The sequence below is a fragment of the Falco biarmicus genome, chromosome 3 (genome assembly GCF_023638135.1).
Source record: "Falco biarmicus isolate bFalBia1 chromosome 3, bFalBia1.pri, whole genome shotgun sequence".
Lineage (NCBI taxonomy): Eukaryota > Metazoa > Chordata > Aves > Falconiformes > Falconidae > Falco > Falco biarmicus.
The window spans coordinates 11,209,675-11,236,215 of NC_079290.1; the positions used below are offsets into that span (position 1 = coordinate 11,209,675).

The window sequence follows — 26,541 nt, forward strand, 5'->3', positions numbered from 1 at the left end:
AATTTCCAGCACATTTCTGGGGCATGTGAAATTAATTGATATATCATATGGTTCTCAGAGACTTCCTCATTAGTTATTTAAGAACTGAAGAGAGGATGATCCTAGGAAATTAAGCTGTTGTCTCAGTGCTGTAATTGCCCTGCGATATGATCTTGTGTTGAAATGTGTTAAAATGGTATCTTTCCTCTAGATGAAACCTTCTGAGCTATTCCACAGCATGGAGTTTTTATAAAACACATGTATCGAAACTTCACAGCTCTGTAAAAGGTACTTGAGTTACAGTGAGGAGGAATATTCCCCTTGCCGCTAATAAAATCATCATAATTTCAAGGACACTGCTGCAGTCCCCTTAACAAGAGCTCAGAGCTGCTGCTTGCGGTGGCCTGATGGAGGAGGAACAGGTGGCTGACAGGGAACGTAACAGCAGGGTGACAGTGACACCAGAGAGCTGATACACAGCGATAATTACATGTTAATTAAGGAGAAGAGGCAGGCAGGTAGATGTGGAATGTGAACGCTGTGGCAGAAACCGACGGAGAGGAAAGGAGACGCAGGGGAGCTGCCGGTCCCGGGGTTTCAGCGAGTGCCCCGGTGGCGGCTTGCTGGGGCAGAGGGGGGCTGCAGGAGGGGCAGGGGGGGCTGTGTTCCCGTGGCTTGCCTTATCCAGCCCTTTCTGGGTAGGGTGCTGCGGAGGTGCGGAGAGCCTCAGTCCTGCTGTCAGCTTCACAGCTGGTTGCTGTCGGGGGCGAGAGGGGTTGGCTGCTGGTGAAACATCTGTCTGTACGCGGGGACCATGTTACAGGCTGGAGGCTTCGCAGCCTGGCTCCTCGCAAGCCCGCAGCGAGGCTGTTGAAGCCAGGTGTCAGCTTCCTGCCTGGAACTGCAGAAAGGGTACTTAGCAAAACAAAATTAGCATCACAGTGGTAATGCCATACGCGCTATATGATGAATCAATTAATTTCACATGCCCAGGAAATGTGCTGGAAGTTCTGGAGATACCATGCTTAATACTATCTCCTACCTCACTTAATTTGATTTTATGTGAAAAATGTATTGAAGTAGAGAGAGGGTGACAGAAAGTGAACAGCAGTGTGAATAGGCTGTTGCAAGTGATCACGTTACCACAGCCTAATGAGTTCAGGCGAATGGGAATGGGCATAAGCTGCTACCTGGGTGGTTTTAACTGATGTGCTCTCTAATTGCAGTGGGATAGAAATGCATGCCTTGTCAGCTGCCATTGTGCATCAAACTAGTAATAAATTAAATTGCAAAACTCCAGTGTTTTGGGAGCATCTGCCAGTTGACGTGCTTTTCTTAGAGCCTGCTACTATATAACCGTGCTAGCATATACCATAATGTATGATAATTCCATTTTAAAAATGAGTAGCCAAGATGGACTTGGAATACTGTACATGGAAACATGGACTTTTGCACCTATACCTGGGGGACAGTCAGGTTTTTAGTAACTTCAGTGAGTCCCTAAGAACGTGTGAGAAGCTGCTGTAGACTGGTCCTTGTAGTCATTACTGTGCAGCTGTAAGCGGCCTTAAGGCAGCGATGCATCAGCCGAGGAGCTGTGCTGTAGGTGGGGTGAGCTTGAAAACATGGCAGAGTTGGAAACAACTTTTACCCTTCTGTTGCTTTTGTTAAAAGGAAGAAAGCAGGGGGGAAATGCCAAAGGATTTTCTTTATCCAAAGGATTGCTAGGCTTTTGCAAATGTATTTGTTGTCTTTCATTTGGGAAGAGTGTTAATCTGTTCCACCCCATGTGTAATAACAAACTGGGGGGGGGGGGCTGTGCTTTTGCAGACCTACATTGGTTCGATAGTTGCCTCTGTGAACCCTTACAAGAGCATCCCGGGACTGTATGACTGCGCTGCGGTGGAGCGATACAGCAAGCACCACATGGGAGAGATTGCACCTCATATCTTCGCTGTGGCGAACGAGTGCTACCGCTGCCTTTGGAAGCGCCATGACAACCAGTGTATCCTCATCAGGTAAATGGTGGTGGTGGCTGCTGCTGCTGCTTTGACTGTCCCTGCTGGTGAGCCTTCCGGATATGGTTTAGGCCCATAGGTTTGGGTCACATGGAGAGCAGAACTCCAAAAGAAAGTAGACTTTAAAGCACTGGAGTTTTGGGAGAGAGTTCTGAACTCACTCTGTATCATTCTGTGGACCTGTAACTAAATGTTAATTTTTCTCATGCATCTTACGATTTCTGTAAGTGAAAAAATCTATTGTGGTTTTGTGCATTTTTTGCTACTTGCCTATCAAATGTTACCCCAAGTGCTTTCCCCACCGGTTGAACATCCTCATGTGGCTGAGTATGTCACCACTAGAGCCTGAACTCTGTATCTAGAGGAAAGGAAAAAATAGCACACCACTCTTGAGAAATGTGGCAAATAATAATAGCAAAAGAGAAAACCCTCCACGTTGCAGCCATATAATTCTGCTTGATTAATCTTCCTTGCTTGATCTCATCATGTTTAATTTAATGGTGATTTAATAGCTTCCCATTTGATCCACTGTGTCACTGGTATTCAGGATCTCACTGCTGCCGAACGTACGTTGAGAGCAGTTGGCATTTCAGTCGCTTTTCGCTGCTTTCAGCTCCTCCTTCCTTCTTGCTCCAGAAGAGCTGAAAACACAGCCAGCTCTTTTCCCTTTCCCCTGCCTGCCAGCTCAGCTGCCTTGGCTCGCATGTGGGCAGGGAAGCAGAAGCCTTGCCGGCTGGATCAGGAGCAGCCACTCGCTCGGTGGCAATGGCAGCGTGGCACCGGCCACCAGGGTCCGGGCAGGGGTGAAAGAGCTTGTGCTTCCCCTCCCTCTCCTGCCTTTGCAGTGTTTTTGTGATTAAGCCTGTTTGCTCTTGCCTTCTTGCGGCACAAGTTAAGTGTAGAGAGCTCTTCAAACAAGGTGACACAATTTCAGGTGTCCCCCGACTTCCACGTGAGCCCTTGCGACAGCCGTGGAACCACAGCATGGGGGCAGCCGGTGGGCCAGGGGGGGGTTGGTTCAGAGTGCGGGCAGCACCTTTAGCAATAGGCAGTTTCTACTGGCATTTAAGGTTACAGGCCAGTTTGCAAGGCTTGCTGGTGAAGAGGTGTATTTGGCACACATGGTTCAGTATTGTTCAGACGGCTGTTAGAAATGTAGATCAGATGCAACACAACTGGGTCTGGTTCCAACTTTCCGCAAGCTCTCAGGTCGCGGCTCCTGCCTGCCATCGCCTCTAGGCAGGTTCTGCCTGTGGCACAAAGGCAGAGGGGGTTCAGTGTGTTTTTCAGCTTTTTTTCCAGCTGTGTTTTTCCTTTTTATTATTTAATACATAGTGCTGTACATATATAGCCGAGTCCAGGTGACACTCCAAAAAAAAAGCCAAAATGCACAGAGATCTTTGTCACGTGAAGGTAGCTGGCCTGGAGTCATGATTTCATGTTTTAATGTCAGGTAGTTAATTGTGAGCAGCCCCTGTACCTAAATATTGGGAAACAATTTCTAGTGCCTAGCAGGTGGCTGTTGGTATTTCGGTCATTGTGTACTGGTCCAAGTATTTTACCTTCCCTTCCAGCTTCCCACAAGCTGCCAAGAGAAAAGCAGGTTGTGTCCTAAAAAGGACATAAGCAGAATTCTCTTGATATTCCAGAGGAGTCTCCAGCAGTCCCTGTTCTGTAAACCATGTGCCTTGGTACAGACAAACCGTAATATGGAGAAGTTTTGCATTAGCAGTTCCTTTTAAAATTGTTTACTGTTGTCGTAGGTTAAAACAATGATTTGTGTAAGTTCAGTGTTTCAGACAAGTGCCGCAATGCAACCTTATAAGGGTATCTTGTTTCTACAGAAATTGAGGGAATGTGCAATTGAAATAAAAAAATAAAAAGTTAAATCTGCTTTCCTAAAACAGTATTACATGCTGTATCTGTGAAGGACTCAGAACAGGATTTTTTTTTTAATTACTGAAGGTTCTCAATGGCTCTCACAAGGTTTGGGAAGGTCCCTGTGATCATGGGGTTAGTTTGGAGCATCAGAAGTGGATGTATACCAGCGTGCTCATCCAGTTCGGCATCCTGGTTATTCCTGCATCTTTTACTGTCTTAGAATTAGATGTTGCAACAAGTCACTGTCAGGCTTTCTTGGTTACTCCCGGCATTTGGAAAAAAAGGTCAAGTGGAGCTCCGCAGCGTCTGGATTCAGGTAGACATCCTGGTCTTGTATGTTACGTAAGAGATGCTAAAAAGGAAAAAGTTGTTGCATCACGAAACACAACAACCAGTTACATCCAGTTTAGACGAGTGACTTGTTCGTGTAGGCTTCACGTTCTGATTTACCTGCTCCTAACTTCGGGATCTAAAAGCTCAGTAGCAATTTCTCGTGTCCCCCCCCACAAGAGGTATGGTGCCGAACTGGTCCTTGTCATCCTCTGGGCTCGCGGTGCCCCCTGCTGGCACCTGGGTCTGGCTCAGCCTGGCTTTGGAGCTGCTTCCTTAAGGCTTCGGGTTCAAAAATCTGTTTTGAGATGCCTGGGATGTCTGGGTGGAATAGGATGAGAGGGTTAAGGCAAGAACCTGAATTAAAAACTGCCATCAGTAGTGACTCAAAATGTAATATAAATGAGAGACTATTTTTCCAGTGTAACCACCCGGACCAGAGGTGAAAAGGAAGGAAATACAGACGAGATGATATTAAATGGAGTCACCCAGAGATGTTTATTTATCAGTCTGTGTTACACAGGGTTATTTTAATTCATGATAGTGCTGCATAAAAATGACTTGGCAGCCTAAAATGTCAACAAAATGACACATTGAAGAAGCTGTGCACAACCTGTGCATTAGAATATTTACACTGTTGTGAAATGGTATTTTTGTTTTCCCATGCTAAAAATTGTTCATCTAGCTACTGAACTAGAGTTTTCATGTAGTGAAAACCATCTACATCAAGTGCTTAGTTTCATGTTTAGCTGAACTTACTGCAAAGTCCAGTTTCATATAAAACAGGGGAAGGGGGGGGGAAACCACAACAAAAACCAACACAAAAGTCTACCACAGTTAAATTTGATGCTGCAACAGACATTGTTAAATAATTAACATAATTAATTGTTAAATAATTAACATTTAGTGATTCTTCAGCTGGGTGCCTCGGCAGGAGCATGAAGGAGTCCATGTTACTCAAGGGATAGCCAAACAGCTTGTCCTGATGTAGGGAAGGAACCGAGTTCCCCCACGATTACCTGGTGTTCACAAGTTGGGACCAAGTTCAAACCCCCACCCCTTATTGTAAGAATAGGAGAGTATCTGTAGGGGGTTTATTTGTTGCTGCTCTGTTTATAAGGTGGTCTAGTCCATGTACAAGCACACACAGGCTCTTCTCTCAGATACAATAGCAGCTGATGCACTTTAAGCACTTGAAGTGTAAAGCACTTGAAGGAGCAGCAATAGTTACGCTGAATGACATTCAAGTTGGTGCGTAAGTGGGAAATCACAGTCTGACACCAGTTTGTTCTCTCTGTTATCATCAGATGGCCTGGCATTTTTGTTGTTGTTGCTCAGCTTGAAAATCAGTGTGAACCAAAAGTACCCAAAGTACTCTTTTGATGAGACCCGGGCTGTGATGGGAAAGCTTCTTATGAGACTGACACACCAAAATTCACATGTGCGTTTGACAAACTGTATTTGCTGAAGAGGCCTGTTTGGACTGTGTGTGTCTGTCTTTGGGGTTTTAAAGCTAGCAGACGGACCTGAGAAGTGATTTAGAGTAGTGCCTCACTGCCTCACTCATTTAGAGTCCTTCAGAATGAGGAGTCTGTCTGTTTGACCCCTTTTTCCACTGCAGCAGTCTGGAGTCTAGGCTGCTGCGCCCTTAGCAAGATGCCCTGCGTAGAGCAAGTCATGGAGAAAGTCTAAAGATCTCCTAAATGGGGGCCTTGTGGGTTGCTGTCACACTTAATATAGTCACAGTACCGAACGTAGCGATGTGGAACGAGCTGGGCACTTAAACTCACAGGGTGGAAAGGTTGCTGGAAAGGTTGTCTGTGCACTAAAATAATCACCCTTGTACTGACCTTGGCAACTTCTTACAGGCATAGGCTTTCTACGGAGTCTGAAATACTGATCCCACTCAGTGTACCGGTAGTATGTGTACTGTAGGGTTAAATAAACAACTTTACAGTTTAGCATGCTTGTTCTTGATTTTCGTCTCATTAGTAACTGGGTTTTATAAAGCATTTTTGTAAAGGAAAAATGCAGAGCTAACTTGGGACCCATAATTTTACGTGCATCGAGCTGAGCAACACCGTACAGGGGTGAAACCGTACTGTCATGCCGGGGGCTCCGGGAACCCATCCACTCGGTGCTCAGTAGTGGTTGTGGGAGTGAAAAGAACAGAATAGAATAGAATAGGAGAGGTTACTAGTAGATTAATAGAGAGCATGGAGCAAATCCAGCCTTCGCTCATATTTTGAGTATGTTGCACAAGCCTTTCCCCCTCCATTCCTTGGTATCCAGGAGGACTTTGTAGAGCTGGAGGTGGTTCAGAGGAGAGCAAAAAGGAGCGATCAGAAGAATAGTGCGGTATCGTACGCGGGAATGGCTAGCGGAGATGGGCAACTCAAACTAGGGGAGCTATCCATGAAGTCATGTGCAACAGAGAGAGGGAGGAGTGGGATGAGTTGTTGTTTTCTCCTTCCAAGAGAGCTGGGGGCCGCCAGATGAAGCCGATAGGAGGCAGATCCAAACCATGACATGTTTGTGTGCTTTCGAAGGGAGTATGGCTAGAAACTCATGGAAGATAAATCCATTGAGGGCTACAAGACACATGGTTGTAAACGAGGTTTCGATCAGGAACCCTCTGAACAGCAAATAAGTGGAAGCTGGAAGAACACAGAAGGGAAGTATCACATGTCTGGGCATCTCCGTGTGGCAACTGTCAGAGGACATTGACCAGGTAGATCTTTGGCCTGACCCTGTTTTGAGCCTCTCCTGTTGTAAGAAAAGATCAAGAGTATGTAATTGTGCATAATACCAACTGTACCAGAGATAGGCACAGGAAATACTTTTCTATCAGCTTTGAATATCTCACTTGTAGAATTGTTCTTGATTATGGTGGGGTAACTTTTAGCTTCTACAAAAATGGGACAGAAAGTGGGGGGAGAGGAGGGATGGTGTCAGTGAAAGAGCTCATATTCTCCTTGGCACCTGTATCCTTGCTGTTGACATATACATTGCTCGGAGGGTGAGAATTTAGGCGGGCATCGTTTGGTGATTTTTTGCAGTGTTTTTGCACTAAACAAGGATGATGCAAGGGTTTGTGAAGCTCTTTCAAAACTAGCAGCAGAAGTGTTTTGTACAAGAAGCAAGTATTCCGTACAGTGAATATTAAATATTTACTTTGCTGGCAAAGGAGCATGAGTGAGGGCCTGCAAAGAGAGTGGGAACAAACACCAAAAAGGCCAGATGTCAAAGGTAAAACTAAATTAAAAATACTACAGAGTTTGTTTGAGATGGTATAAGTATGATGGATGAATCATACTGGCTGGAACGTATCAGTGGATAGCATATCTTGTATGAAGTTTTATGAAAAATTTTAAAGCCACTGATTCTTCTTGGGAAACGCAACAAAACTCTGTATCTCGTTATGTTTTCTGAATGCCTCTTCCCCGATTATTTTTTTAATCGTTGGCATTTATTTGCAGGAAAATGTTGTGCTGCTTTCTTGGACTGTACCTTTCTTCTTTACTTTTTACTAGAAAGCATCATTATACTTTGCCATAACTTAAAATCACCAGGCTCACCACTCCGCAGTGGCACAACAAAAGACTGTCAAATACACTAAGCTTGCTCCATATGCCCGGTAGTGCTCCATCAAAGTCCATGACAAAACTCCCACTTGCTACAGTGAAAAGGGTAGGATAAGACTGAAATGTACCTCCTTTCATTTGGGAGCAAACTGGAATTAGGCACAGCTTAATGAAGAACTAGGAAAACTAGGAATAAGGCTGCAGCTTAGGATACAATGCTATGACTTCAGATGAAAAGTAAGCAAACTAGACAAACTTTAACCACAGGTTTTGTTTCTTAATGGCTCACGGTGGGATTTTAGCTATAAGACTACATAATTGAAGGGAAATTACATTGGAGAAATGAGCCAAATCTATACCTTCCCTTTTTAGAGTGTTGGTTTTGAAGAGAAGGCGAGTATATTGCCTCCTGTTTGTATCAGCAAGATTGCTTATTAACAGTTTGGTTTTAAAATGTCAGTTTAACATTATCAAATAGCTTTGTTCTGCTGTGGGTGAAGATAAGAGGTTTTACATCTCTGATGGTGATGAGAGGTGAAAATCGTAGATTTCGAACTCATGAGTCTGGTTTATTTGGATGGGCATATAAAAAGTTTGGTTAAAGAATATGTAGCTCACTAAGAATATCAGAATTAATTATATTAGTAGCCTTTATGTGCTCTAATATGCACTGATGTCTCTGACCACCTCCTTCCCACAGCTGGGCTCCCTCCTTAGCTAGGTTGCTGCAACATAATCCCAAACTTTCCCAGCTTAATTCATATCCTGGACTTTCTTCCTGACCATTGCCATGCCTTCGTTCTAACTTTGTTTTTCCATGTTGGTGAGAATTGTTGCATAGCTGTTTGTATTCAGAGAGCTCTTCTTTGCCTCATGGGTGTTGGGTACATCCTTATGCAATCAATGCCTTGCAGTGTTGTCTGAACAATGGTGTGAAGACTAAAGATAGCTTGCATTTTGTGTTGAATGTCATATTCAGCAAGCTTAAAGGGTTCTTCTGCTGCTGTTTGAGTATCGTTTCTAATCACCCCTATCTTCTTGACCCCCAGTTATTTGGGGTATGGAGGGCTGGCCAGACAGAGAGCTTTTGCACTGGCAGCTTGAACTCTGCAAACACTTTTCTCCTTCCTCGTCTTGCAGTGGTGAAAGTGGCGCTGGTAAGACAGAAAGCACAAAGCTGATTCTCAAGTTCTTGTCTGCAATGAGCCAACATTCACTGGAGTTGTCCTGCAGAGAGAAGACCTCCTGTGTGGAGCAAGCTATTCTTGAGAGCAGGTACTAGATCTTTCAGCACGCAGGTATTTTTTTCCAGAAGACGTAAGCCTTGTCATTGAAATAAGAGCTTGCAATGTAATTAAAGACGTGGGTGCATTTACAAAACACTAAAATGAAAGAGGAAAAGGGGAAAATTTCCATTAAACAGAATTACCTGGCTACTCTAGAGAGTTGTGAGCGCGGTGGTATATGTTAATGAAGCAAAAACATACAGAGTTTTGAAATGGACGATGCTTTAGTGGTGGATTTCATTTTTGTTTGGGGCTGAATTCAAATAATCAGAGGGAGGGAAATGTGTGATGGAAGGGAGAAACGATTGCTTTTGGTTTGTGTAGCCTGGGGATAAGGTAGAACAAGATACAGCATGGTGAAGATAAAGTGTGCAAGTGGTAAAAACATGCTGAGGAAAGGGTGGGTAAGGGGAACTGATAAGACAGATGAGTAAATACATACATCAGATAAATTGGACTAAGCAAGCAAAAAAAAAAAATCAATGTTCAAATAAAGTAACACATGGTTTTAAACCATTTGAAAACAAAGACAGTTAGAGATGCTATTACTTTTGTTTATCATGCTTCATCTCTGTTTTACCTGCTGTATCTTGATGTAATTATTTTTTTTAATTGCCGTAGGACAAGGACTATTTTCCCTACATCTGTCTAGCAATTTGCATGTGCTGAGATTTCTTATTTCTATAATTTGAGTACTGCAGTGAGAATTGTGTGCATCTTTTGAACACTTAGAGATTAAGCTGCAGAGTAGTTTAATGTGATTAGTGCTCCTGTTGTTTGGATACTTGCGTGTTTTGATAGAAAATTGAGATGCCCTTTGTTAATAAATTGAGGGTAATACTGAGGATTTAGGCTGTGGCTGAGGAAGGTGCCAGAAATGAACTTTTTGGAGTGCTGTTGCATTCACCAGTCCCATGTGAAACCGTTGGCATGCTGGTCACACGTTAACACTCTTCTTCTTCCGTATTTTCACAGCCCAATAATGGAAGCTTTTGGCAACGCGAAGACTGTTTACAACAACAACTCAAGTCGCTTTGGGAAGTTTATTCAGCTGAACATCTGTCAGAAGGGGAACATTCAGGGAGGAAGAATTATAGATTGTATCCTCATTCAGTGATTTTTACCCCAGTTTGTGGGCAGCGCCCACATACCTCCTCTGTGGAGGACTGGGAGAGAAGTGGCTCAGTCTTGTTTGTCCTTTCACCTCCGTTCTGAAACATACATAATTAAATTGAGCTGATGCAGGTGGGAAAGGGAAGCAGTAACACCACATTCTGCATGAGGTCATGCACACATACATGTGCATTTGTGGTGAGGTGGGCTGTATATGCTCTTGGAGGACCAGGGTTTTATATTGCTGCTGCTAGTGTGGCTCATGTGCATGTTCCCGCATAATGAGCTTAAAACAGCCTGAGTTCTTTGGGATAACTTCAGTTGTCAGCTAGTTCCCTCATTTATTATGTCTGAAGATAAGCCTCTTACTTTTCTGGAAAAGTACATGGAAGGGTAGAGCTGCTGAGTTTCTGCAGTGGGCCTGGTGAGACAAATCCTTGAATTTGTCCTGAATTTGGCAAAATTGGATTATGAGCCAGCACCACTAGAGCAACAGAGGTGTGGAAATGAGGAATACACTAAGGGGTTCCTACCTAGCATTTTGAACATAAGCTGCTTTTGCAGTGGGACAGATTTCATCCTTAAAGCTGTTTCCAAGCTTTAGGGAAAAGAAAAAGTAAAGAAAAGCAGATGTTGTTTAAAATCCAGAACATGACAAGCCCAGTTTTGTTGGGATGGAGGGGAAGGAGGTGAGGGAACGCATTGGTATTAGAACAGCTGCAGTATTATCATTGTTGCTACTTTATTCATCTTGTTACGGCAGTAGGAACATCGTAAGAAAAGACGATTACACTCTTCCTATTGTCTCAAATGAAAGAATAAGATTAGAAATAGTTCTTGTGTTAATTGCTTCTTTATTCCTTGACTGAATTTTTTTCTTCCTGGGTATAGATTTATTGGAAAAAGTAAGTTGGCGTTTGCTTTTGCTCAGTTAATTTTGTTTGATTTAATGTTTTCTTTGAAATTGTGGATGAAAAAATTCTCCTTTAAAAACAATTGCTTGAATGGAAACTATTTTTTACTTTGACAGAATCGTGTAGTAAGACAAAACCCTGGGGAAAGAAATTATCATATATTCTATGCTCTGCTGGCAGGGATAGAAGAGAGAGAGAAAGGTGAGTGGCAAAACGCGAGTCGCGCAACTGTAGTGGCTTTCTGCTAGCAGTCAGCCATGGTGACAGCAGTAGAGAATTTAACTGCAAAACCCACTAACCCAAGCAGAGAAATAGGTTAGGTATTCAGCTGGGATTCAGTGTGTGTGAATTTGAGCTCAACTTGATAAAGCAAACTGCTTAGTTGATGAATGTCACTGATCTGCTGGTAGTTTTTCTCCCAGCTTCTGCTTTGGCCCTGGAAAAATTATTTGGGGACAAACATGCCTCATTCTGTTCAAGCTGAATATTTTTGCTGGTACTAAATAACTCCACAGCAACAAAGAGAAATAATTCTGGTTCCTCTAATCCTCTCTCTTAAAGAATAAATCCACAGAACAAAGGAAATTACATTTGTATAGTTGCAAAATTGCTTAAAGCTGTCTCAACATCTCCCTTTAGGCCTGCTGTCTTTGCATGCTAAGAAGTAGAGTTAACTCCATTGTGCAGCTAAATAAAGCAAAACCCAGCAAAGTGAAATGCCATATCTGATCTTAATATACAACTTTGTGCATCTTCATAACTTCTGAGCAAATTTCAGACTGTGACACAGTAATTTGTGGAGTGCTTTTGTTTTGCGATGTGGTTTGTTTTTTTTTATTCACTCGTCCTCTTTTCTCTCCTCGTTAGATGCTTTTTACTTATCTGTACCAGAGAACTACCACTACCTGAATCAATCTGGATGCATAGCGGATAAGACAATCAGTGACAAAGATTCTTTCAAGGAAGTCATTGTGAGTTGTTTCCCTAGTTCTTTATGCTTTAAAAATGCTGGAGGTTCAGGTGTCTGGGGCCCATTGTCAGAGCAGGGGGCAAAGCCGCCTTGTGCTTACCTGCACGTGTGGCTCCCTCATTGAGGCACTAATCTTACAGGGACTTACATTTTCTAGTAAAACTTTGCTGTCATTTTGAGCATGTCTTTACCCTCCCCCCAATATCTGATTTTTACTCTTATCATATCAAACTGTGCTATAATTTACTTGAAATGATTACATTTTGGAATGAAAAGATTATCGGTTGGGAAGACAGTGAGACATTTACATGCCTTTGCCTATCCCTGCAGTGCTTTGCATTAGAGCTATGTCAACTTCTGTTGTTTTTCCATCCTAAAGCTTTGTCCAGATAATGTAGCATCTACTGGGTCAAGTTAGCAGCACGGCACATGGGGAGTGAAGCACCTGGCTTTCCGTGACTCTTTATGTTGCACCTGGGAAATCCAGTTATATGGAGTAACTTTCACAATTGAGTTGAAGAAAATGTAAACGCAGATTAAAAAATAGATGCTGATGGAATGTTTATCTGAATGGCTTTGTCTTATACCCACAACAGTTAGGTACAGCAATTAGTCTATACTGACTGTTAGGATAATTGCTATTTGCTTACTATATCACTGAGGTGACGTGTTAGATTTTAAAAATCAGACAAAATACTTGGTTTTATGCCCTTCACCAGACTATTTTTGCTTAGCTATGTTAATCTCTTTGCCAAATTGACAAATTAATGTGTAGTGGATGCAACCGTTATTTTTAGTGTAAAAACCCCCTCATCTAGTGTGGTGGAAGGAGGTTGGAAAAGTTGGTAACTTAACTATATTGTAGTCACATGCTTAAGTTGATTAGCGTGACATTTAATTTGTGCTAATCATCCCAGGGTAGGCAGAGCATGAAATCAGCTGGGCAGGTGACGCTTGCGTGCTGCCTGCGGCGGGGGGCTTGGAGCAGGGGCTGAGGCTGCCAGGCGGCGTTCCCAGAGCAGGAGGTGGGCAGAAACCCCGCCGATCACCCTCGCCTGTCTTTTCCTATTATAGTCATCTCCTTTGCCTGTTGTTATTGTGGTTTAAGTCTCGGAAACGTTATTTAAGTGCAAATTTTTGTAGGAGGCAGGGAGGAAGGAGGAACTGAATGGCGAGCGTGGAGACGAACTCCTAGTGCTACTGCCTTTCTTAGAGCTCTGTTGTGAAAGGTCTTCTATGCAAAATAAACCTTCAGCCATTATCTCTTCTCTGCTTTTAATTGTGGGATGAGTCTGAGGCTTTTCCATTTGTGATTGATGATTTGTACAGGATAAAACGAGTCGTGTGTCATCTGTCAGACACCTGCAGTGACTGTAACGTGATGAGTCTTAACTGTAAGGGTGGTAAAACTGTGATTTGGTCCCAGACAGGCTCATATTAGAGCCAAATTTGGGAAATTCTGGTCATTTCAAGAGGCATACAATTACTTACCCTTTCTGTGCAAGAGGAAAGTGTATGTTCCTCCTCTTGTTTTAATATTTCTTCAGACAGAGAATTACTGTTCTCATTTATGTAGTTGAGCCTTGATCACTGCCGTATTGTTTATTCATAAATTCAGTACATTTTATATAGATCTCTTTTGCTTGCTCGATTCTGCTGTAAGATGTCAGACCACACCACTAAGGTGTGTGTTTGGGCTTCACAGCTTGCCCAGAATATGCTGCAGAGGGCTGCTCTGAAGTCTCCATGGATGAGACAACAAATGAGCAAATCCCAACATGTTGCTGTGCTTCTTCCCCCGTGCCCTGTTGCCTACAAGGCTAACTGGCAAAACTTGGTAAAAACACAGAGGAGGTTATCAGTTACTAATGCCAATTAGTGAAATCACGCCTGATGCACGACTCAGTAGGGCATATCATTCTGATATTTGTGCAGTTTTAATGAAGAATTTGAAAGCAAATTACAGCATCCTTACAGCATAAGGAGGAGATTTCTTAAAACCAGAGCAATACTTGTTCTAAGATGTCCCCGTCAGGTCTTCCAGTGTATTCAATTTGAGATGAAACCAAAGGAATTAACTGTTCCTGCCAGCCCTCTTGTCAGTCCTGGCTTGCTTTTCTAAGGCCTGACAACGCAGTTTGGTGGGTTTGTCCTTCTCGCCGTTTTTGAGTCAGTGTGCGTGTTATTGAAGAAGCTCACATGTCATTCCAGACTGCAATGGAAGTGATGCAGTTCAGCAAGGAGGAGGTGCGAGAAGTTTTGAGGCTGTTGGCTGGCATTTTGCATCTAGGAAATGTTGAGTTCATCACTGCTGGTGGGGCACAGGTGTCCTTTAAAACAGGTGAGAAGGCTGTGCATCCAAATGTAAGTGTTTCTTGAGGTTGCGAAAACAATATTCATTGCTAGTATACGTGACCATAGCAAAGGCAAACAGTCAAGGGGTCTTACTGCCTTTTAGCATCTGTAAATATTGATTAAAATGTTAGGGGTTTGGCAGATAAGGCAAATTAGTCTGCTGCTGGATGCTCAGTCTTAATTAGGGAAGACCTTGGGCACACATTTGTTCCATTAATAGTACTGAAATTCCATTTTAATCTAATTCTTTCTTTGAAATATTCTAACAAAAGTCCTCAAGTACATTCCTTAACTCAGATCTCCACCGAAGGTGTCTTTTGTTAGAGCTTTCAATACTTCAATTACAAATGTGAAAGTATGTGCTGGTATGTGTAAAGATTGGGCTGGCAAGCATTTGAAATGTTTGTTCAAATATGACAATAAAGAGTAGCATTACACACTGCTTTATATAATGTATTCTAGCAAAATTGCAAATTACAGTGTGCATGTAAAAAGAAAAAATCATTGGTTTTCTTTATCCTCAGCATCCTGAGGGAAGCTGAAATGCATTCATGTGGACAAATAGCGAATTACTGTTTGTACCTGGAAAAATATGTTAGTGTAAGCAGTAGGTTGTTTGAATCCTTGACATGTAACATTTAGAAGAAAATAAGTATTTGTGACTGACTTGTGATGACTTTCTAATGCTCAGTTCCTTTAGTTATGCATATTTATGATACAGTGCCTTTTCATGAGCAGCAAAAACATATCCTAGGGTTTCTAGTTGTGTTTTTATCTCTAATCCCCATCATTTCAGAAGCATCTTAAATGGTGGTGGTAGTAACAATAGTAACACAACAAGCTAGTTTCGTAACCTTAGACATTTAAGGATGTATTTGTATTTGTCTCTTTCTTTTGCCAGCTCTGGGTAGATCTGCTGAACTGCTGGGGTTGGACTCTACACAGCTAACTGAAGCATTAACACAGAGGTCAATGATACTCAGGGGAGAAGAAATCCTAACACCTCTTAGTATACAACAAGTAAGGCTTCTCAGTCTTGACATGTTTTTAGGGTCTGTTAAAATATATGGCTTGGTCTTCAAGTCCAGGGAAATCAGTGGTCACTTAGGAACAGAAGCTTAGCTCATGCATCTGAGTTGCTGTCAAAAATACTGTGTACATTTTTTGGGAAGGATATAGCTGGACTTTTAGAAATCTCTGTGGATCCTATCCTATCATTCTGGCCAGGGCTTATGGCTTGGCTCTTGTTATTCTTACTAAACCTGATCACTTACCATTTTTTTCAACTTCTAATCATGTAGGCTGATATTTTTTATTATGGACATTTGTGTCAGGTGGGTATTTTTGAAAACTTTCAGCAGAAATAATTTTATTATTAAGAAGGGCATTAGAAATAAGTATACATAACATTATGCTTGCCTCTAGAAAGGGGTAAATTAAGGTGTTATTTCCGACCCTACTTTTCTTCCTCCACACTTTTAAGTTTACCATTTCCTGATTTTTCAGTGCATTAGCCTTGAAATGTAATTGTAAATTTAATAATGTATTATTATATATAATGTAACAGGTGTCTACCTGTTACAACTTATACCATTAAAGCTTAAGTCGTGATGCTCTGTAACTGATAATACAGTTGCTGTCAAGGTACGTAGGAATACAAACCTGCTTACACTATACGTTGCTTTATGCTGTGCCAAGGGTGCTGACCAGCAAAGTCTGGTAAGTTCTCAGTTACAGGGGTGACTGACCCATTGTGTATTCCTCCTTTAATGCAGGCAATAGACAGCAGAGATTCTATGGCTATGGCACTTTATTCTCAGTGTTTTGCTTGGGTCATTAAGAAAATCAACAGCAGAATCAGGAGCAAGGAAGACTTCAAGTCTGTTGGAATTTTGGACATATTTGGATTTGAAAACTTTGAGGTAGGTTTCAAAAGCTTGTTCAAATGCATTGTCTGATATTTATGCTTCATTGTTCTACATAGCTTTGTCATCTTCACTGGAACTTGGTTATTGAACAGGTTACGAATTAAACCAGTGCCTTGTTTGCAAAATGAAATAGTTGGAGTGTATGCATTTTTGAAAATGTCTTGTCTCTTTAGGTAAACCGTTTTGAGCAGTTCAATATTAACTATGCAAATGAAAAGCTTCAGGAGTATTTCAACAAGCACATCTTTTCCTTGGAGCAACTGGAATACAGCAGGTAAGAGAGACAGATTAAATTTGAATTTTTTTAAATATCAGTATTCACTTGAAATCTGAGTTCCCAGCTACCTTAGCTTCCTTTGAGAATCTCTCTGGAGCTGTGTATTTTTTACAACACGCTGGTTTTGCTGTAATTTGCATGATAAATACATCAGCTCTTTCTATTTCTATATTTAGATAATTTCGTTGTAGTTGTCAATAAAAAGGCCCTCCTTATCTTTCTTAGGGAAGGACTAATTTGGGAGGATATTGACTGGACAGACAACGGAGAGTGCTTGGATCTTATTGAAAAGGTAATAAAGGTTTTGATAGTGGTACCTATTTCTAGTTTTTGTTGGGAGGTAATGTGTCTATAAAGCACTTGCCAACCCAAAGAACAAGTGAAGAGAGTGGTGGATCTTGCATGTTTAAATAGTGAACTTCTAACCAGATCAGTTTCATGTGTGGATGTATTATAGATTACATTGTAAGTTCAATATATGTATCTTTTAGTAACTTTTTAACAGTGTATGACTATATACAGAAGCAATGTTGAGAGGTGATTCCTTTTAGGAATAGAAAGAGGGGCAGAAAGAATGACAGTGTCTTGCTCCTGTAATGACTTTTCATGGAATGCAGGTAATCTTCATTTGCTGCCTGCCAGTTTTGGCTTCATCCATAATTTTGTTTGCGTTCTGATTTGTGCTAAAGGAACATGTAGATGGTCATGAAGTTTCTGCAACTGTCTGGTAGGAACATTAGCGGTGAGGGGCAGATGAGTCTGAGTTCACTGCACAGACATGATAACTCTGACTGGATGATGAAGCCAAAGTTATCTATCGTTTCATCCGTGTTCACTTATGCCAGCAGTGCAAGCAGGCTGTGTGAGTTTACCTCCGTAGCAGGGTGTATGGCTGCATGAATTTAGATGACCACAGAAGCTGATGGCATCCAGCTGGCAGGACGTGACTGCAGTCAGGATAGTGTGGTTTGTCAGGAGCTGCTCCGGCCTGGTGGGAAGTGGCTTATTAAAATGTGCACTTAGAGAACCGTGTTTTTGTGAAAGGCTGTGTCAGCCTGAAGCTTGCTGGACACAGTAATTGCAGGGTAGCTTGCTTTGTTCACCACCTCTTCTAGTATTAGAAGTAGGGAACATCAAAGGAAATCATGCAGAGGCATATGCAAAAGCAAAGGGAGGTTGTGTTTCATGCAGTGCGTAGTTAAATGGTGTATCTTTTGCTGTGCCCCTGGGCACTGTGGCTGCAAAAAGTTTGCATTGGTTCAACAAGTAAGTAGATGATTTTGTGGAAGAGAAAATTTTGAAAGGTTGTTTACACAAACTTCTCAGATTTAAGGGACTCCTGATTATTGGAGATCTTGGATGCTAGGGATATATTCTGGGACTGTGCCACTGTATGCACAAAAAAACTGCCTACATCAGGAGAACTGTGGCTTCTTCCAGTACCTTCTTTATTTTGCCCCTGTGTCATATGCTATATAATTCAAATGGAGTTGCCAGAAAAATAGGATTGCAGTCCTCTGTGAGTGGGGTTTTAGTCATGTATGGGTGGTTTTGTGGCTCTCTGCACACAACAGTTTTAAGAACTTGGTGATTTTTCCAAACTGAGGACAATGTCTGTGTCCATCTGGGCACTAATTCATCTTCTGCCTCTTCTTGCTGTTCTAGAAACTGGGACTGCTAGCACTCATCAACGAAGAGAGCCATTTTCCTCAAGCTACTGACTCCACCTTACTGGAGAAGTTGAATACCCAGCATGCTGTATGTGATATTTTGATCATGTTTTCTGTGCAAATTATGGAGGGTCTCTTTGCTTTGTAGCAGTTCATGGCTCAAATATGTGGATGCATAGTTGTACAGGCTGTTTTGGATGTGTTCTGTATCATTTGCTGTCAAGTCTGAGTCAGTTACCTGGAAGAACATACCCTTGTTACTTTCCAGTTAAAGATTTCTGTATTGGTGAATAAACCAAATTCTGCTCTTAAAGCTCTGACAGCCTGCAGTAACTCAGATTATTTAGGTCGTCCGTTTCTCTTGATTTAATGAAGTATTCACTTTGATGTCATTTACTGAAAGGTTGCTGTCTCCTCTGTCCAGATAGTGTTACTGTTGTTTGGGATTCTAGAATTAATTTTGAGAATTTTCTGGGATACAGGCGTACCCACCAGTCTTCATAACTGCCAGGTTAAGACAGAGCCTTTTTCTCAAAGTGCCTGTAATAGATGGTTCTGCCAGATGGGTTCAGGTTTAGTATAATGCCTTTTTAGATAGTGTAAATCTGTTATTACTGCATTTGAAGCAGCCCAGACTAACAAATCCTATTATCGTTATAAGTTGGTTGTTTGCTTTTGGAGCACTAATCTTTCAGGGAGTTCACTAGAAGACAATGGTTTGTTTAGGTCTGTGTTTGGAGGATGATGTGATGCTTTTTATCATTCTACTCCCTGACACTCCCCTGCCTCAAATATTTTTCTCTTTTCTTTCCCCTCCAATTAGAACAATCCTTTTTATGTAAAACCAAGAGTTGCCGTTCACAACTTTGGAGTGAAGCACTACGCTGGGGAGGTAATTTTCTTTTCTTTATTTGCTGAAATTATTCCAAACGGAGTTTTAATTAGCTTAATTTTACCCTGAGGCTGCTGAAAATTAACTAAGGAACTCTGTTCCCTCAGCACTTTTTAAAGCACTGCTCTTGTGAGGAGTGCCTGACTGCTTGGCTTGTTTGAAACAGCTCTGTTTCCTGCTAGGTCCAGTATGATGTCAGGGGGATCTTGGAGAAGAACAGAGATACTTTCAGAGACGATCTCCTGAACTTGTTACGTGAAAGCAGGTACGTTTCTGCAATTTTTATTTAGGGCATGATGTTAAGGGGTGTCAGATCACCTAATTCTACCAGAGTTTATCACCTGATTCTGCCAAGGTTTGAATACGTTAGATGTTGCATAGCATCAGACCTTGACAGAGTCGAAATGAGCATGGAGGAAATACCAGAGGTGCCTGTAAGCAAATCTGACTGTAATCGGTTCTCACAGAGTCAGGTTTTCGTACAGTACCTTGCCCCTGTTCAGTCCAGGTGGTTGCTAGAGTGCTCTCTTGTGACTCAGTGGTAAGGATGCTGAAAGCTGGTGATGGCTTGTAACTGTTTCAGGGTGTCTCACAGGCAGTGTGCATGTGTGTTCTTTTGCTTCACATACAGCCCGATCTGGTATTTCTGGCATTGCCTGATGTGATTGAAAGCTTAGAGCCAGGGACCTACTGCAGTGCAAATTGCCATATAGTAGTTGCTTCAAAGGGAGAATTTCTGTAAAGATTTATCTTTCTGGAAGTCTGAGCTTGGACGTCTTTGGTACCTGCATGCCTCCTGTCATTCTGCTGTGTAAGGTCTCAGGATCCATATACAGTGGTACCCTGTGAGCCAGAGCAGTACCACATCCCTTTTCGTAGGGATATGTGAGACTGCAGGACACACAGAGGGGTGACCGAAGAGGAAGGAGCTGAGCCCGGGTGTTGCCATCTCATCTGCTGCCCTCCCCCATCCTGTCCTGTCATCCTGCCTTGCTGTGCAAGTTGATTGTTTGTAAATTCCTTAAGCCCTTCTGTGCAGGGGAAACGGTTAATAAATATTTCCCTCTCTGTGTCTGTTCTAGTTTCATGATATGTCTGACATAACATGTGTCAACTGAACTATGTAGGTAAAAGTAATAAATGAGTTAAAGCTGCTGGGCCTGGTTTTGCTCTTGCACCGACGTCTGTCTGGAGCTGAAGTTAAAAGGTCTGGGTTTCTGCAGAAGTGTAAGACAAGGGTACCCAGCTGATAGGGTAGAAAAACTGCACGCACAGCTGGTATCTGAAAATGACGCTCATGAGGGTGGTTTGCAATGCCCCCAAACAAGCTGGAAGTCTTGTATTTTAGTCTTTGTTTAGGTACAGTTCCCATTACAGTCAGCTGGAGTTTTGGTTGAGTGAGTGGAGTAAAATGCAGTACAGACTCTAGGACTTCACACTTCATTTTCCTAATGATGTGTTGGGAGTGGAGAAGAAAGAACCCCCTTGTTTTGTTTTGCTTTGTGGGTTTTTTCCTTCCCTGCAGACATTCTGCAAAGGCAATATCTATTGCTTATTAAAGGTTATTGAGAAAATTAATATGCATTTTTTGGATGGAGGAGCTGCTTTCTAAGAGACGGTGCTTTCTTTGCCTTCTGTAGTGGTAAACTTCATAGTCTGTTAAGAAATACTTTGGAGATACTCTTTTTCTTTCCCATTCCAGCCTTGATTTCATCTACGATCTATTTGAACATGTTTCAAGTCGCAACAATCAAGACACTCTTAAATGTGGAAGCAAGCACCGAAAACCCACTGTCAGTCTCCAGTTCAAGGTTAGTTAATGTGTCGTCTCTGCTTTGTAGCTAATCGGTGATAGATAAACCCTGTTCAGTAAAGATTAAAACAGGCAAAACTTCCAACATCAAAACATTACTGTTGTTGCCATGAAACTGCACTTCTTATCAACTGATGGGCCATGCTAGCTAGCTACAAGCAGATGCTGACCTTTGCATCACACCATGCACACAAGACTCCTGTTGCTTCCCACTTGTGTATTTGTCCATATTGTAAAGCTCATCTATGAAGTTGGTCTCTCTCCTCCTGGTTTTTCTTTCTAATCTAAAACCAACCACAAAACTGCACAAAGCCTTACAGCTTTGTGGTGCCTGTGTGCTAAGAAAAATAAGTACTGAGTAAGTACCTCATTAAGGTGTTGCCTTGGTTTTTAACTTAAAGTTTGGAAAGCATTTTTATTAAACACCTTTTTATGAGGCTTTATAGCCCTCCCATCAAAAATGGCATGAAATTGAAATCTAGCATAAAGTCTATCTGCAAATTATTTAAAAGAGAAGGGTTGGCACAAAACTTTTTCTAAATTGCATGAGTACAAGTCTGGATTAGTTGTCTTTCATTTTTTTTGGAATTAATATACATTTGTACTGTTCATTCCCTTTTTATTAAAAAAGGGAGCAGACGCAAACCCCTTGAGGCAGATTTTATCCTAATAAACTGTTGCTAAGGGTTGGACAGAACAGCAAGGAGTGTATGCTGGGATACACACAATGTCTTTTATTAAAAAAACACTGATGTTATATTCCCTGGACAACTTGCTTTGTGCTGCCATCTCTCATCTTGGACAATACCCATTTCTTGTGGTGAGGCGGTGTTATTTGCTAGCTCTCTGGGGCAGCAGTGGTACTGTTGCCACGTAGTCATTTGGACCTGTGCAAAGTAGACCTTTAAGATGTTCCTGTATAAAAATATATAGTGACCCTATTATTGTGCCCACTTTGCAGGGTAGAACATAACATAGAGTTCCTTCTCTTCTCTGTCAGGGCCCCTGAACAATGTAAAGCATGATAGAACATGAATTCAAAACATTGTTGCTTCTTATCTGCAGCTGCAGTAAATGACTGTTAACCAGCTGGGCTGCTTTACAAGAGGTTGACCTTCACATCATGCCAACCCCAAAGAATTATGTTGGGTGGTTTTTTTCCATGTTTTAAAGCCTTCCAGGGGTTAGTCCATCTCGTTTCAACTGAAGATAAGAACTTTGACTTCACAGTTTTATTCTCATGATAGTTTGGTTAACTCTTCTTTCCATTTGACAGCCTGCCTAACGCGGGCCTGGGGTTGCACGCAGAACAGCTGAGGTTGGACACCATCTGTTCAGCCTATTGCTTAAAGCAGGGCAAACTTCAGATTAGCTGGTCACCTGACAGAGACTTAGGGGTGTGCAACACTGTGCAGGCTCTGGCTGGCTGTACCACAGATGGATGTGAAAATAGATGAAATTATTTTTGTTTGGAGTGATCAACTTTTACAGTCTCGGCCTGTGCTGAGAGAATTTGCTTAGTTGTCCATAGATGTTGTAATGTTCACACAGGTTTAATAAGATGAAGCTTTCACATTTTGAAGCTGTAAATATTTGTCTTTACACAAAAATATTTGTCGTTATATCTTCTGGCTGTGTAATGTTTGCTGCTCCTGACTCCTGGTCTGTAGGCTGGCAAAAGGCCAGCGAACCAAGAACTACCACTGATGTTCCCAGTCACTTCACCATTTGCTCCCTTTGCTCAATACCAGCTCCTGTGCACAGCCACAACTCTGCCTGTTGCCTTTATCACTTCATGTTTAATCACCAGGAAAGCCCTTATTTTGCAGATTAAAGCAAGAATTTGTTGTAACAGACTGCCATTGGCAGTTTCGGTCCAAAACATATGGTAGGACACACAGTGTTGCTCCTTTTTAAAAGTGAATTTTCTGTCTCTTTAGCAGCCTGCTCTGTATTCTGTCCGCTGCCTGGCACACAGTGTCATGGTTTAGGGGTGAAACGTAACCATTGCTAGCTTTCTGGGCTCTTCAGAGCCTTGGCTCCCCACTGTACAGTCATTTTTATCTCTGCAAAGTGAACACAAGACTTAAGTTTAAAATGGTTTATCATACTTAATGATACAGAATGAGGCAAGTTGGAATAAGGTATGGAATGATGGCTCGGGTGGGAAAGAGGCGGATGTGTAATTAAAGTAATCATCATAAAAGGACTGAGGGGGTTTTGTGATTTTTATCTCCAGGTTGAGGTTCAGATAACTGATAGTCTAATGTGTATTGGGTCATTCAGAGTTATAAAAGTAAGAAAAAACCCCATGCTTTCTTCTATTTTTTTTAGCTGAACCTTATAGTCTGTGTTAAATGCAATTAGTTGTCACATGAAATAACTGAAAACACTGTTAGAATTGTCTTTCAGTAAGGTGTGTATTCTGTACCACTCTTACCATTTACTTGATCTTTGTTCATTTCAGGAGGGGGGCGTTCCAGAATCTAGTACTGATAAAACAATGTCTACTGTATTCTAAAGTAACTCTTTTTTCAGATTTTTGTAATATTTTTTTCTGCCCTCTTATTGACTTGCATATGTTATCGGAGTGTCCTTCTAAGCAAGAAAGTTTGAGACTGCACAGGAGAAAGGAGCTCCCTGAGCACAAAATGCTGCTGATGGCAGGGAAAATGGAGAATGAGTGGACACAGGGTGGCTGAAATGAAAAGAGGAAATCTGGTTTTGTGGGTATTTCGATTTTACCTTAGACCTCTTATCTTTCCTTTTGACTTGCTTCAGTTTAGCAGTTTAGGAATGTGGATCCTAAGTCTTAAGCTGTCATTGAAAAGATCTGTGAAACAGCAACTTCCCAGTTTGGTGTTTCCTTATGAAGAGTTTTCTTTATGTCAATCTGTATATCTCATTCACTGTAAAACAGTGATGATAGTTTTGATCAGAAAAGGGGCTGATGGAAGAAACGAACGTGCACATAACCATTCTGTATGTTGAAATGCAAGAGCGTTCATGGTACAGTAATTTCTGGTGCATACCACTAGGTGTTGCAGTTAGATACTGTCTGCAAGGCAAAGCTGCAAGAGCTTTTGCCAGGGTTATGTTGCTTGTACCGTAAGTCAGCTTATGAAGTGCTGTCTTCTTTCTACCTGTGTTTTAGGAATCGCTTCATTCTTTAATGGCAACGCTGAGTTCTTCAAATCCTTTCTTTGTTCGGTGCATCAAACCCAACGTGCAGAAGGTAAGGTTTAAAATTGTGCCTGTCATTTCTGTATGTCTCAGGCCAAATCTTCCGCTGCCTGTCTGGTTACTTACCGCTGTGTGAAGCAGAGGGTAGCATTCTTCACTGACTTTGTAAAAGGCTCTGCAAGGTGAAGGCACTGGGAAGAGCTTTTGATTTCTTTTTGCATGTGGCTCATGTCTTTGGGCACGTTTTTAATAGTCATTGCTCACAACTCTGATAAGTAACTGGTTCTAAGGGTGGTTATAAAAGGAGGGTAAAAGGATGGACTGCATGTTTGACAACCCTGAGAGCCTTTTTAGGAAGAAAATGTCAAAACTGCAAAGTTTGTTTTAAATCAGTAGAGGCAGTGAGTGGTGGTGCATATAGCAAAACTGATGGGAATCAGACTCTTAGTCTTTCCATTTATGTACAATTCTAAGTGTCCGTGCTGGCAGTTCTGTTACAGAATTATTTTTTTAAAACAGACTTGGAAACTAAGGCTTACTGTATCAATTTTGCCTTTTGAGTCACAGATAATGAAAGGCAATGTCAAGACTTCCTTAGATATGTTGGAGGGCTCTCTAGAAGTGAAGCGGTAATGCTATAGTAGTCGCTGAAGTTAATATTGTTAGCCTGGTCCTGATATTTTGGGGGTTTGCACATCTGGTTTTGGCTTTATAGGCTGGTATTCGGGTATGTCTACTTATGTCAAAAGTGCAACAGGCAGAGGTGCTAACAGATCTGGTTTATGGTTTTCACATGGCAACTTAGAAATAGGTGACTGCTATAAATCCAGTTTTTATTAAGTTTGTATGGGACATCTGGTTATTCAGGACACTAACACATCAGACATGGCAGATTTCATCGCACGTTTTTGTGCTATCTGGACAGTACATCCTTGTCTTTACATGTTTTCAGTTAGTAACTGTTGACGCCACTTTTGCACCGTTACTTGTGATGTGTCAAATAACATGCAGGTTGTGTACACCTTAGCAAGAGGGAACAGCCTGGAAGCGAATAAGACCTGCTTTCTGTGTCCTGGAGCGTTCAGTGCTCTGAGGTGTGCAGCCACCTGGTCGCCAAACAAGACGCCAAAGCGCCTTGGCCAGCAGCTGCTCTCTGTGAGCCTGTATGTCTGTGGTAGAGCTCCTCATCACTGAGGGAGGGCACTTCTGAAAAGCTCATTGTCTTCCCTGCTCCCATTCTTGCCTGGAAGCCCCGTGACCTTTATAAAGCCCACCTGCTGCCACTGGAGTATAAGAAGAACTTCAGTAACTCACGTTTTCCTTATTTGCCCTTTTGCATCCAAGTAAGACTCATCTCCACAGTACCAGTCACAAGGATTTGCCGTAGTTGACGCAAGAACCAGGCACTTGTTGCATTTCCATAGCAAGGAAAACACTGAGTTCCCACCCCTATGTTGGTTTACCAGTCTGTTCCCACTGGAATGCTCCATCCCTGACAAATTTGGCATACGCTACTGTATCTCCGCATACATTTTACTATCGTTAAAACAAAGTTTTCACAGAATTAGCAGCTGTGCAAGCAGAAGGAGCTTGAGACAGCCTCAGTCTCAGGAAACTACATGTAATTGCAGGAGTGCATGCAGGAACAGATTAGGAAATTCCTGTAGACAATCCCTTTCAAAGTACTTATAAAATGTCACTGAATCTTACACAAAAATGTTTGTCCTTGTTTCCCATTTGCTTCAGTATGATTGCAAATTTAACTTGATTCAGTGGCTATACCAAATAAAAAATCCTGTTTGAAGAACAAGAGTAGAGAAAAGGGTCACACGGCTTACCTACCGCAGGTGATTCAGTAGAAGACGATGGAAAATGAGAAGGAAAGCATATATACTACTTGTTGATGGCATTCTTCCCTCAGGAAAGTGTTCTCAAAGCGCATTTTTGGGATCCACTATTTTAAGTTTCCTCTGCTGTACACTGCTCTCTGTTCCCCCCCAGGTCTCACAGACACTGATTTTTAGTGCCAGTCTTGTGACGTTGCTGGTGTTTCTCCTTCTGCAGCAGTGCAGGTACAGAAGCAGGCATGTGAATGGCGTTTGGCTCCTCCCTAGCTCAGCTGCATTCTGTGGCTGCACATCACGTTTAACATTTCATAGTTTATCCTGTCATACAACTTGTTGCTTCTTTTCAGTTAGACACAGGAAAATCAGGTGAGTCAGTTTGCATAGCTCTGAACCAGCATGGCTCAGAGACATGTTAGCTGTGCATGGGCTACCAGGGATTGCTGTGTACGTGACTCACTGTGCAGGGTTGGTTAGAAGCATAACTGCTTGAGAAATTTCGAT

The 26,541-nt window shown here is 42.0% G+C and overlaps 1 protein-coding gene across 1 annotated transcript in view; it reads left to right on the top strand.

The window, feature by feature from the left end:
- Window positions 1-26,541, top strand: part of MYO10 (myosin X) — a 167,585-nt gene that overhangs the window by 86,539 nt on the left and 54,505 nt on the right. Inside the window, exons 4-19 of the mRNA XM_056330987.1 lie at window positions 1,810-1,997; window positions 8,933-9,067; window positions 10,054-10,178; window positions 11,083-11,096; window positions 11,222-11,306; window positions 11,973-12,076; window positions 14,287-14,416; window positions 15,332-15,450; window positions 16,206-16,352; window positions 16,532-16,632; window positions 16,861-16,927; window positions 18,301-18,393; window positions 19,129-19,197; window positions 19,380-19,462; window positions 20,900-21,008; window positions 24,165-24,245. Of these exons, the coding sequence (XP_056186962.1) occupies window positions 1,810-1,997; window positions 8,933-9,067; window positions 10,054-10,178; window positions 11,083-11,096; window positions 11,222-11,306; window positions 11,973-12,076; window positions 14,287-14,416; window positions 15,332-15,450; window positions 16,206-16,352; window positions 16,532-16,632; window positions 16,861-16,927; window positions 18,301-18,393; window positions 19,129-19,197; window positions 19,380-19,462; window positions 20,900-21,008; window positions 24,165-24,245 (1,650 nt within the window). The remainder of the gene's footprint in view (window positions 1-1,809; window positions 1,998-8,932; window positions 9,068-10,053; window positions 10,179-11,082; window positions 11,097-11,221; window positions 11,307-11,972; window positions 12,077-14,286; window positions 14,417-15,331; window positions 15,451-16,205; window positions 16,353-16,531; window positions 16,633-16,860; window positions 16,928-18,300; window positions 18,394-19,128; window positions 19,198-19,379; window positions 19,463-20,899; window positions 21,009-24,164; window positions 24,246-26,541) is intronic.